The sequence below is a fragment of the Dermacentor variabilis genome, chromosome 9 (genome assembly GCF_050947875.1).
Source record: "Dermacentor variabilis isolate Ectoservices chromosome 9, ASM5094787v1, whole genome shotgun sequence".
Lineage (NCBI taxonomy): Eukaryota > Metazoa > Arthropoda > Arachnida > Ixodida > Ixodidae > Dermacentor > Dermacentor variabilis.
The window spans coordinates 141,344,763-141,358,251 of NC_134576.1; the positions used below are offsets into that span (position 1 = coordinate 141,344,763).

At 43.4% G+C, this 13,489-nt stretch overlaps 1 protein-coding gene across 1 annotated transcript; it reads right to left on the bottom strand.

Moving 5' to 3' along the window:
• Window positions 1–393: 393 nt before the first annotated feature.
• On the bottom strand, window positions 394–5,503 carry LOC142557697 (lysosomal alpha-mannosidase-like). The gene is made up of 5 exons (XM_075669732.1): window positions 5,346–5,503; window positions 4,114–4,216; window positions 1,751–1,900; window positions 1,152–1,348; window positions 394–519 (listed from the first exon to the last, which is right to left on the bottom strand). The coding sequence occupies exons 1-5, from the start codon at window positions 5,481–5,483 to the stop codon at window positions 394–396; spliced, it is 714 nt and encodes a 237-aa protein (XP_075525847.1). The 5' UTR covers window positions 5,484–5,503.
• Window positions 5,504–13,489: the final 7,986 nt, after the last annotated feature.

The window sequence follows — 13,489 nt, forward strand, 5'->3', positions numbered from 1 at the left end:
TATTGCTTTACATGTGTGAAATTGCAGTGCTCCAAAGTGCAATTTTATTGCAGAAGAAAGGGTAAACTAATCTCGACGCTAAAGAAGACAAGTTCGACGTACACGGTGGTTCAAATGATTCGATGACTAAATGATTATATCCTTTTATTCTGTCTCTTTCTGTCTCTTTTTCATGTTCAATCTTTACACGTACTGTATTTTATTTTTATCACATTATTTGTTTGCTATTTCACGCCCAATAACGTCGACCTTGTCTTCTTCAGCCTCGACACTTGGTCGAGATAATGATGCAATTGCATTGTGTGACGTCCGACAGAATTATAAATACCATCTGTTAACTATTTATATGTGTATCTGATGAACGTGGGGTAGATTTGCAGAAAGATTTTTTTATCAGCTAGCAGACTCCCCCTGTTCGCGGCTGTCAGTTTCCCAGACGAACTCCATGCTGCGATTCCTCTGCCAGTCGTTCTTGGTGTCTGACGATATTCGGCCCAACATGACGCTGCTGAAGCCCATCTGCAAAGAGACGGTCATGGTTACGTTAACGTGTGCGCGTGAATTCTGTTTCTGGAGACAGAAACATTGTTTTTGGTCTTTCGTGTAATTGCAGTGAGTAGGTGTTCCAGGGTTTATCGGTGTACGCATGTTAGCCGAAAAACTTTCGTGCGATTGATTTCCTGACGTGTAAATATTTTATGTACTACGTGCAAACATTTTGAAAAGGTTTTGTGCACAACTGAAATTCCATAGCCCCGAATGCATTCCGTTTATAAATATTGTCCGGAGGCAATGAGGAAGCGACTCAGCAAAAAATAGTTTGCAGAATACTTTAATATGAGATTGACCCAATTAAGTTTGTCATTCGGCGAGACAACTTTAATTATGTTCTTTTTAATAGTGCACTCTACAGAACCAATCGAGCGTGATTCCCTACATGAAGCAAGATGTCTAAATAATTTCTCACAATTTTCACGACTCTACCATTGTGCAGATGCGTGGTAAAGTCGGTCAGTGTTAGCCAGGAGTGCGATATACCTTGTTGAAATATCGTATTCTATACAATCACATTAGCCATCCAGTTCCTCCAGCGATATTTATATTATTATGTTCAAGAATCAAATCGGTTGCAAGCGCTGTTCACTGCGCACCCTAGTGGACAGTGCAGCCTGCGTGACGGAGTGTCCAAACGGGTCAGCTTGCCACGCGACACTGGGCGAGCCGCACTGTGATCCGAATGTGGAATTCAGGAATCGAAGTCCCAGCGTCATCTGGTCGATTATGGCGGTGTAGTGAGTCACCGCCTCGTCATTCTGCGTCCATCCGCCTCCCACGAACTGTAGACGTCCTGCGAGAGAATGTCTTGGTACCGTGAACTGGGGAACCGTGAGCTGCGCTGCACCCTACAAGGGTGCGCATTACTGAGAGAAATGGTTGCGCAGTCACGTGCCCGGATCGTAATGCGCGTTTACTTTAAAGCGTTTACTTTACTTTAAGTAATGGATCGTGCCCGGATCGTACGAGTCACGCGCCCGGAGCGTAATGCGCGTTTTCTTTACTTTAAAGGTGGCATGTCGCGCCGCTTGTAAGCAGAAGCGCTTTCTCTCACTCACTCACTCACTCACTCACTCACTCACTCACTCACTCACTCACTCACTCACTCACTCACTCACTCACTCACTCACTCACTCACTCACTCACTCACTCACTCACTCACTCACTCACTCACTCACTCACTCACTCCACGTACCTGAGAGGACTAACTTTCGCACGCTGTCCTTGATTTGTGCTGGCTTTTGTCGCCACCACCGAGCGAAGAAGACGTTCTCGGCGGAAACGAAACGCCGGCTCGGTTTCTGGAGCAGGGCGAATGTTGTCGTGTCGTAGATAGCCGTCGCGTCTGCGAAGATGTGCGACTTCCTGTTTGCACTCTGGCACCTGATAAAGGGGTTTAGCTTAGCGGAGACGGGCTCTGTTATACACATATCAAAATACGTGTTCAACTGTCTTCACACGCACAGCTGCGAACGGGGGTTTAGCGTGTGTGCGCAGGAAGGCTCCCTACACAACAGCTGCGCCGTTAGCGGCAACTTTCTCGACACCGTGATTAAAAGCAATGCTATAGAAACACTCTTGTTTTGGATTACTCTTGTAATCGAGAATGTAATAGCTTAGGTTAGGTGATGCCACCGTCGTCACGTTTACGCCAGCAGATAATAGGGGTACAGTCGTTCGATTCACTAAAACTTCTGTGCTCTTCAATTGTACAAAAGTGCCATGAGATGTCTGAACCAGCCCTACTCCTCATCGTTTGGTGTCTCCTGGGATACGTGTACGTATAGCTTGTCCAAGTTACGCTAAAAGCTGCCCTCTGGTTAGCGTGCTTCCTAGAGGAATTACGTGTACAATTTAAACCGCTGTTAGCACCATTTGTACTAAGAACCACGTTAGGTTTTATGCCTTCTAGGCAACGGTATGCTTTAAGCTTGTTCGCTTGCTTTCAGAATATTGGCTTTCTTCACAAGCTTTGACATATACTACGTCTACACATTAGAATACTCCCCCCCCCCCCCCCACCCCAAGTGTCATTTTCAAATCGCCTTCATTTTGAACGCAACACACCGAGCAACATTTTACAAGTAAAAACCAAGACCACCTTTCCCTTTTCTGGGACCTTTCTGAGGCACTCTCTCTTAATCTCTCTTAGGCACGCCATAGTGGGGGACTCCGGATTATTTTGACCACCTGGGAACCTTTAGCGTGACCCCAATGCTCGGGACCCGGGCGTTTTTGCATTTCGCCTCCGTCGAAATACGGCCGCCACGGCCAGGATTTGATTCCGCGACCTTGTGCTTACAACACCATAGCCGTTAAGCCACCACGGCGAGCAACCGCGCGGGGCCAGACTGATTGAACTGACAGGTAGCCTTCTCTCGGGAACAAATTGTGCTATTCTGATACTTGGCCGAAGAGAGTCTTTTCTAGAGCACTCAGCGCAGGTTCGTGTAGTTTTTTTTTTTCACTCATTCGAATATGCACAGCTAAATGCGAAAACACCCGTGTACTTAGATTTAAGTGCACGTTAAAGAACCCCAGGTGGTCAAAATTTCCGGAGTCCTCCACTACGGCGTGCCTCATACTCAAAAAGTGGTTCTGGCACGTAAAACCTCATAATCAAAAAAGTGTGCACTAAAGAACTTGACACACAAAAACTTCGAAGAAGAACAACAACAACAACAACAACAACAACAACAACAACAACAACAACAACAACAACAACAACAACAACAACAACAACAACAACAACAACAACAACAACAACAACAACAACAACAACAACAACAACAACAACAATTTGTAATTGTGAGTCAGTGGTCGTGCGTGGGGTACCTTCCTCTTTTCGTCTGTTCTAGCCCTGTTTGTCAAGTATGATCTGTAAAATGCGCCTGCTTGAGAGTCTATAACAGACAAAAGTGAATATATTGGTAGGCAATTTAGGTGAAGTCGTTCCTTTGCCCTGATGAAGACAACTCCTTGTGTCGAAACATTTGCTTTAGGCTTAGACGTTCGTTGCTCGACAATTGTAATAATCTCGTTTCCATCTTCTTGTAGACCCTTTCTCTCGCTACACTGTTAACATGAGTTTGTTAAAGTACTAAGTAAAAATTGCTCGCATATTTCAGAGCAATGCATAACATGATATGTGTGCGCTGTAGTATGTACAAGTACTGCATTTTGCAAAAGTGTGACGTCTATTTTTAATGTGGAGTTATACGGGGTTTCTAAATTTGATGCGCAGACTGAGAACTTTTCGATATTCAGCTACATCTGAACAACGACGAGGCGCTAAATAGAAAATTTGCGCTCAGTAGACACTAAAATTTGAGTTTTTTAAAAAAATCTAACTTAGTCCGTTCAAGTTTGTTTTAAGTGTACTCTAACAGGGAGGGTTGCAGGTATAGAGATTTCTTCTTAAGTTCGATCCGAGTGGTAAGAATTTTCATAGCGGATAAACCTTCTGAAATAGACGTTGGGATGAAAGTTTAATGATTCGGATGAACTACGTGATTAGGAGAGGAATGCAACCAGCGCAAGAAGTAAGTTAATACTCACACGTTTCGTATATGACGTCCACAGTCTGAAGCCATCCAGCGTCGATGTGGCTGTGACTGAGAACGTGAACGTTGATGTAGCCCGGCTTGGAAGCAGGGCAGCCCTGCGAACGTCAACAAAAGCTACTCCTGCCTGAGTTACCAAATGAATAGCGCTTCTGCAGCATTTAAGATCCCTGGTTAAGAACCCTAATCTTACTTTGCAGAGCCCTCAGCTGGATAACCATCCGTCACTTTATTACGCTTTATGTGCAACTAGAGCCGAATTTTTCAATCCATACCGAACAACGTTTCCCGGCAATAATCAATCACACAAATGTTTTTTTTTTTTTGGCTGTAGCCGGCAACGTCTTGCGTAACATGAACGACCCATCATGACAAGTGGCGCAAAGATAACATGTAAGTGTAGAAGAACTTGATTAGATCAAGGAGGTTATGTGGCTATTTTTCGCTGCCGCGTTTCAAAGGAGATATTAGTAAAAATCATCGTCCTCAAGCATGTTGCTCTATACCATGTATATCTGTGTAGACGCACTTTAGTGCGTCCATCGGTGACCGGTGCTTATTGACCGGCTTGAAAATATGACAAAATAGTAAGGCTGGCATAGTCGATATTTTGACGACATATGACCATAGCAGTAAAACGAGAACGAAATGACAACCCGCAAATTACAGCGAATGGCTGCAGTTCCATGATTTGACAAGTCTCTGTGACCAGTCGCAATCAGGATTTGCACCTCCGGATGAAGCTGCACCCTCAGAAGAGCGTTGAGTCACAGAAAAAGCTCTCGAATTGTGCAGTTGTCCACAACGGAATGGGAGAGTGGTCACAACTTTGATGTCTTTCTTACCGCATATGATCACTGCGTCGAATTATAAACACCAAGTTTTCCCTGGTTTCCTCTCTTTTCTGTATTTTATTATTTCTTTCATTAACTTCCCGTGCTTATCCGCGCATTTTTGTCCTCTCTAAAGCAGGTGCCTCAACGCTAATGCATTTGTGATCAATTCAAACTCGTCAGAATTAAATACTCTTTCTATTTTTTTACACCTAGAATCACTTCTTCCCTTTGCATGCTCTTCAAGTGCTAGAAAAAAGCTCACAAGCAAATTTACAAATCAATCAATCAATCAATCAATCAATCAATCAATCAATCAATCAATCAATCAATCAATCAATCAATCAATCAACTAATGTCCGTTTGCGTACGAGAGGGGGTTAGTGCCTCTCACCTTGAGTTCGCATGGATTGGCTGCGTCGACTATTCCATCTGTCTGCTTTACCACAGGTACCAGTCGCAGCCACATCGAAAGTAGTAGCCGCAGCAGTAGCGGCTGCATCACAAGGATCGCCGAGCGCAGTCCACGCATGTTTGCACTGTCCGCGATACTCCTGCTTTCTGTGGCGTAAGCAGAGACGCGGCTCGGCTTCGCTTCCTGGAAACGATCCGACACCACACGCACGTCGCTTTTGCTGTGCTTTTTTAGTGGGGAAAGCGAGTAGAAACGGATATGCTTGCTCTTTGTATATGTACCACCATCTGAGGTCACTTGTATCTGTGTTGAACAGTAGATGTATACGTTGGGTGAAGGGAATCTGAACAGCTAAACACAAAATAACGTAACATTATGAGTCTGATATTTATTTAGGTGCTTTAGTAACGATAGCAAATAAATATTTAATTAGTTAATTTTAGGTTATTAACGAAATTATTGTTGACAATGCTGGCGGCTAATGCCCTCTTCGGCAAAAAATGTCAAGGTTCAAGATATGATAGCTTTTTAAGTTTTCTGCATAAAAGAAAAAGAGAAAAAAAAAACACATGATATACCTTAGTTCACCGTAACACCATAGCCTGCATCATAGCCAAGCTTGGAACCAACAATTATTCGAAAAATGCACGCTTAAGAAATAGCTCCAGGTCAGTACGAAAATCGACTACCTTAAAGCAACACACCGGAAACGCAGAAATGTTCTCGTCAGGCAACCACTGAAACATTATACTAAATAAAATATACATTAAAAATTCAGAGTATATGAACCTGCGTGCATCACGTTCTTATGTTGCCGACACGTCTTCTGGCCGAAAAAGAGGCAAAATTCACAAGGAATTGAATTACAAGGTTGCACAACCCCGCGACTTTGCATAGAAGATTGATATCACAACTTAGACAATGGCATTAATTAGAGCGACTAAAGTAGGCAAACCCAAGGCAACAAATTAGCGCTTCGGTAGAGTATTTCTTCTGCATTAGGACTGAAAACGTTTTACGGCAAATAATTTCTGTGCATACTCATTGTACACCATATCAGTTTTCGCTTTAGACGCCGCAGTTACTCGAATTCACTGTACTATGATACCACTTTTTAATTGCGGCATTAAACATTCTAAGCTTCGTGCTTAAGTTTTCTTTTGTACATATTCTTGAATTTCCGGTAATTTTCACAGAAACAGAAGTTCACATAAAAAATTGCTGCTATTACATTTTAACGTTTCATAGTTAATGCATCAAATTTTATTTAGATTGGTACAACGAGGGCGAAATAACATAATATTTGCATTTTTAAATATATATAAACAGGGCAGGCCTGAGAGTGATCTACCTTTTGTCTAACGACCGCATTTTCTTATTCTCACCATATACTTTTTGAACGCAAGGGCTTCTTTGCACGCTTTAATATTATGCGGCGGTGCACGCTTCACAGGGCAGGAGATTAAATTAGTAGTATTAGTAGTAGTAGTAGTAGTAGTAGTAGTAGTAGTAGTAGTAGTAGTAGTAGTAGTAGTAGTAGTAGTAGTAAACTTCACCTACAACAAACAAGAAATAAAAGAGGGGCAAAGCAATGTTGCGGACCCTCAGCCCAGGATCCCGTTGGCTGCTTGCACTATCGTGTGCCATTCTTCTTGAGTATAGTGATATCTGGGAGAATTTCTCTGATTTAGTTCTGCAGATAGCTTAAACAATTACCCCAAGAAAGGTAATTAAAGACGGTAGCTTAGCAATGAAAGGAACTCTGCGAACTCCTTTTATGTGTGAACCAAAGAGGATACACCTCGTTCATTAGTGTGTTGTTTACGAAAAAAAAAGAATATATATCCAGTAAGAAAAACTATCCAGTAATATATATATATATTACTGGATAGTTTTTCCAGAGCCCTTTCACAAATTACGTGTTAGTGTTTCAATGGAATGCATAATATATAAATTTGTTCGCCTGTTGGATACGCTTTACAGAATTGTGATATTGTTTCTGCTGTGAGGTCTGCGAACTTTATTTCTGAATTTCTAGGAATCTTCAATTTCTGGGTAATTTTTCCAAAGAAATTGGAGCCCTAAATTGGAGTGCTGTTCCAATAATATTAAACTTTTTAAATGAAGCAGATATTTCGCTACAACCGGTCTTTGGCGGTCAGGTGATATTTTTTTTTTGTCTAACACGTATTTTGAAAAAAATTGGGCGCGCTGTGGAACGTCCTCTTAAGTTAGTGTGCTCTTCCATTTTTCCTGTCGCTGCGCACATCGAGAAGCAGATAATGGAACCAGTCTCTTGCAAAAGTTACGAAATGTAAAATTCTAGAACTTGCATTTCGCTGCTTGCTTATGGCGCAGTCATGTGCAGTGCAGTCTCATCTAAGAGTACGTAGGCTATTCATATTAGAGCAGGTAAATCTAAATTAATTTGCTCAAAATATCCAAACAGTATTTTCTAGCGACTGAAATTTGTCGTAACCTTCACAACACTTTTTAACAGATGTACGCTTAACTCTTGGTACCCACCACAGTTTTCTCACAAAGCAGTACAAATACTAAACTTCGGTCGCACTGAATTCTAACGACGTGTTCCCCTTCGTAAGGTGCGGCCTTAAAGAACAATCAGTGCCACGAAAATGAAGCCCACTGCAATCATGACCGCATAAAACTCGATAGCTTGTTCTCGGGCTGCAGTTTCGGCCATTGGATTCTTCTGGTACATTTGGAAGTCAAGCCTGCCAAGAGTGTCCGTATTCTCATGGTAGGCCAGAAATGACAAAGCCATTTCTGCTTCGAGCCGATTTCTTTAGCGGCCGCAATAAGCTTTTCATTTCTAGCTATTACTTTGCGTATTAGGTAAACAAAAGTGAACGGGTGTTGTGCCTCCGGTACCGAAGCCCACGCATGATTTTTCTCTATGTTCGATGAAACGCTAGCTGTAAATAAACACTGCCTTTGGTCATAGGCGTGAGCACAGTTTCTACGGGGGGGGGGGGGGGGGGGGCGCCCCATGTTTACACGTCTATATGCCTTCGGTTAGAAGGAAGCTCTCTTTCTTTCTTTTTCACTCTAATAGCTGCTGAGGCTACTCCGTATAGATTTCGTAACGCATCTCTCAGACATCACCAACGTGCTCATTCTCACCGTGTGAGCATTCATGCCGTCGTCATCAGGGCTGTGATCACCACCGTAGCTTTAACCGTCGTTGCCGAGGTTTTGGTCGTTGGGCTTTCTATAGCCGCTTTGAGAAGCACAAAAATTTTTCCTTCATTGCTACCTCACATTTCTTGTTTTTTGTTTTAGAGCACAAACTACATCGCTCCCATAAGCTACCTACTGTGCTAAACAGACGCAGGCTCGTTCTGTCATTGAGTCCGGAAGCAAAAATAATCGCAATGACAACAGCTGCTCCCGTCGCGGCCCGCATAGCGCTGTCAATCCAAGCAGCTGCGTCTGCCTTTCTTTTTCCTTTTTATCTTAGCCTGTGCGGATCCAGCGTCGAGTCGGCAGGGTAACGACGGTCAGCTCCAAATAAAATCCATTCCCCCGGGGCCTGACGCATGCGGGTCGCGCAGGTTTCTGTCGCGCCAACGGCGCTCCACTTTCCAGGCTCTTGTTTCCGGACTGGCGGCCGTCTCGGCGAGTTCTCTCTGTTGCTTTATCGAGCGCGTAACCGCAGTTCTCGGAAATTCAAATTCTGAATAAATAGCACGCGAGAGATTGGATGCGAAGTTTACATTGACCAACATCCAAATTCATACGTACAGTAGGCCGCGACAGTTTGCGGGACATATAGTCTCCACGATAAATGCCAATTTCAGATCCGTTAAGACAGGACGCTTCTAATCTAATGTATCACTGTGTTGGTCGCAAGGGCATTGAAGCTTATAAACGTTGAAACTTTGAGCTGGGGGCTATATGACCAGGGTTCGCGGTAATTCCGTTGTATCGCAGGTCACGTGTCCCTTGAACTTTATTTCGATGGAGGGAAAGTGCAAAAACGCTCGTTTTGCTCGATTTATGTACATGTTGAAGAACCCCAGGTGGTCACATTTAGTACTGAATTCCCAACTACGGCGTGCCTCACAATAAGGTCTTCTTTCGGCACGTGACACACCAGAATGTTATCTTTATTTTTTTTTTTACTCTCTTAAACTGCAGTGGCTGGCTTACGTTATATCGTACGTATAATAGACGCCAAGCAAGAACAGATACAATGGAGAAGACGGACGCACCTTGCCCGTGTTCTTCTTGTGTTCTCGTTTAGCGCATCATACGTACGTCACGATGAATTCATACCAACTAGCATAAATTTCAAATTTTAAGTACGTGCAAATGATGTTCTAGAAATAGTCACGGTTGAATGAAGGGAAAGGTCTTCGGTCAATGTAATTAAGAAAACAGCGATGAACAAGTTAAGCGAAGAAAGAGGTACTAAAATAAGTAGTCATACTTGTAATCGTAACCGCCACAACACCATTTACGCGGAAAGCATAATGAGCGTAATCGGCACCAAATCGCGTTACAAGGATCAATCATATATAGTTGGAATTATTTCTTTTTTGTAGAACAACGTCTTCAATGTTTGCTTTCTTACTTATGATAATGTTCACGTTTATATAGTTTACATCGCTTTAGTGCTCGCATCGTTAAGGCGTAGCATGTGTTTTGCTTGTCCTGGGGTTGGGCTTTCGTGTATATTTCGAAGTGAACTGGAGCAACAGGAAGGAATCGCTTTCAAACCTTTCCCTTCGTTTCCCTGCTTATACCGCTCCTACCTCTTTCTCAGTGACCGATCTATAGCGCTTCACAGAGAAGATTGGACACGGCTCCTCGGACATCGTAAAAAGCAATAGTATTACTTTTATTAAGACTATTATTATTTTTGCGACGAAGCCAATCTGGGCATATTCGTTTATTCATGGCGTGAATCGGCGTTAGCGCAAACATTAGCATGGGGAGTGATGCATGCGCTGAACCTAGGCTTTTCAGAAAAGTGATAGTGCATGGCTGCGCGGAAATTTTAGCGGGCTACAGACGTACTCACTGGGGAGAGCGAGAACTTCCTGTCTGGAATACGCAGCGGGAATACAAAGGCACGTGTCGCATATTCTGCAATGAGCACAAACCAGGGGACAACATGGCGACGGCCAGGACGCTCTTCTTGAAATGGTACTTAGGCTTGTGTTCTTTTTTACTCTCGAAAACCAATCTGGGCGCATGCGTTTATTCATGGCGTGAATCGGCGTCAGCACGAGCATTAGCACTAGCAGTGAAGTATGCGCCGAACCCATACCGGCTTCCCTGATTTGTGCAGTACGATTACATTACGCTGCTCAAGGTTTATAACTCTCAGTTTTTAAAAAATATTTAGCCTAGCCGTTTAATTTTACGAAAGAAAAAGGAAATGGAAACAAAAAAGAGATTAACCCATCCTTCCTAAAACTATAACGGTGCAATAAAAACGGCTATCGCAGCTACGTAAACAGGCTCTTATAGGACTTCTAAAGCGTGCGCAGTCAGTCTACTGCACATTGCTCTGAAGCATAGAAACAATTTGCGAATAATACTTTTGCAAACTGGTGCACGTATTCACAATAATCTTTCTTACGCTAGGACTGTTAGCAAAAGCAGATGTCAGCCAATCGGGATGTCAGAATGATTATTATCGAAGGAAGCTCCAACGACAAACGACTAGTCAATACGTCTTTTTGAGCTAGTGGGCTCATATTCGTAGTAAAACAGCGCCAGAGGGGCCAAAATGGGGCCAAACGAAGGAGAACGGCACGTACACAGGATGCCCTGTGTACGGGCCGTTCTTCTTCGCCTGGTTCCGTGTGCTTTCTGGCGCCGTTTTACTATACGGACAAACAACTCTCACGGACGAAAAGCTTCGCGATGTTAGAAATATAACGATGCGAACTTGTGCGTGGTACTTGTCTGTTATAGACGCTATGACAGGCATGCTTTGTAAAATTTCTTTATCTATTTTCGTGCGATATGATGGAATGTCAATTTGATGCTTCAATTTATCTTCTTTTTTTAGTTTACTGTTCTCCGCAACATTTGTAAAGCAACTGATGCTCTACATCAGTGCCGCGCGCGCAATCTTCGGTAAAATTAAGCTTTCTCTCTAAACGCAACAAATTTCCTTCAAATCCGTTCAGTGGTTGTTATACTAGAGCATTTCTAAGTTTTACGTGTATTTTAACGGTGAAATGGGAGCCGTCTCTGAGGTAAGGTTTCCTGTTTGCACTACGAGTTGAACTTGTGCCAATCGCTTCCTTTTTATTTTTATTTGGAACGTGTTGTCACTTATTTACGTGTATCATCTATAGCGACGCGCTTTATTTTGCAATGTGTGCAAGGTTCCGTCTAGTCTTCTATGTCGTGTAGTGACCGCTCGGATGTTAAGGCAGTGTGATTGTATGCTCACATGTTGCCGATATAATATGTGCTCTCTGCTTGTGCATAAAGTATGGCAGGCTAGGCTTGACTTGCGCGATGTTTTATCCTTCTGATGTCTCTCGTCCCCCTTCTCGCTTTTGTTTCTGTTATTTGTTCTTCACTTTTCTTAGTCGCTGGAGTTTATTTTTGTTGGATTGCCGGTGCCTTCAGTGGCTTATTTTTTGTGGGTCGTATCATTTAATCGACAACAACGGAACAACCACTACTTTTTCGCTCGTCTCATATCAGGAAAATGTTTGCACGCACTAAGCTTTGACTTTCACCATTGATAAATCAAAAGCAAGCTGCATTTTATTTCTAACAGTAAGACAAGGTGGTGCGGGCACCCTTGACGGAAGTGAATCCGCTATATTAACATTATGGGAGGTCGTATTATTGTTATCAACAAACTTCTTAGAGTACCTTACGATCAATCCAATGCATGGCATGTTTAGGTAATTACTTTCTTAATTTGCCTCACCTGTCTGGTTGGCCGCAACCTCGTTGGTTTGGACCCGGGGTACCGGTTCTCTCAAACAAACTGTCTAAAAAAATGTTTGCCTCAAGTTTGGCGCTATACGGACGGAAAGGAACAGATAGACATACTGATCCCACCCACTGTGCTTTGTATACGTGCGCCTAGACGCTCTCTCATTAATCTCCAGAGTTTATACAGTTTGAGTCACAGCGCTGAGCTTCTGGTGTTCGATAGACCTCCTCCCCACTTTCGCGTCTGAGCAAACAAACAGCTCGCTCAGAAAAAAAGACCGCTGGCGCCGCTCGGCGGACAATCCGAGCCGACGCCATATGGTCTCGGCCCACGCTCGGATTGCGAACTCGTTTAATTTCGAGGATTAGGTCTCCGCACGCGTGATTGTGCCAACGGAGAACAATGAACGGGCCTTTGGCGAGGAGGTTTGGTAAGGGAGGATTCGCGCCGTGCTTAAGGAATGCTCGTCACACTGCACGATACGCAAGCCTAGCCAGGTCAGGCGGAGGACTTTGTAGCGCAGCCGCAGGTTTGTACGAGCTTTTCTCCCGGCATTCGCCAAAAAACCGCGCCATCTATTTGCCTTTTGAGCGTCGTCCGAGAACTGAATCAGGCGAGCCGTGTATCTCCGATCCGAGCTGCCGCAGTTTCGCGGGTATTTGAGAGCTCGAATGGAAGTTCACGCGGGCGGTGCCGTCGTCTGTCCGAGGTTTTACACGTGCTAACCGTGTACGATGCATGGGTCACATGCGTCCCAAATTATATATATTTTTAAACTTCATTTATTCGGAACACTATATGCGCCTGAAGGCCTTTATTATAGCGGCGTTGTCGTGTATTGGTTTTCAGCGAGTAAAATAAATTAAAAGCTTGCATTTGGTTTTCTTCACGGATTCTGTGTGTTAAATGGACGTTAACCACAAAAAGACCGAGCCTCTTTTTGCACCAAGGAAAATTAAAATAATTTGCTTAAATTATTAGTAAGGTAAATATTAGTTAGTAATTCAGTCTTCTAAATTATTCACAACTGAAACTTTCTTTCGAGCTTATGGAAAACGCTAGTATGGGCTCTACATTGGTTTCCCAGCTCTTCTATCGTAGTAGTTGGGCATCAAATTCAGCGTATCAGAGATGATACATTAGGTTTCGTAGGGTTCACGCAACAGAAAGCCCATTTATACATATA

Excerpts from the sequence above, each read along its gene's own strand:
- LOC142557697 (XM_075669732.1), bottom strand. The coding sequence starts at position 5,483 with ATGCGTGGACTGCGCTCGGCGATCCTTGTGATGCAGCCGCTACTGCTG. Across the intron at positions 1,901-4,113 it reads GGACGTCATATACGAAACGT|ACGCGACGGCTATCTACGAC; the intron begins GTGAGTATTAAC and ends ACATCTTCGCAG. Across the intron at positions 520-1,151 it reads AGGCTGCACTGTCCACTAGG|ATGGGCTTCAGCAGCGTCAT; the intron begins GTGCGCAGTGAA and ends GTCTCTTTGCAG.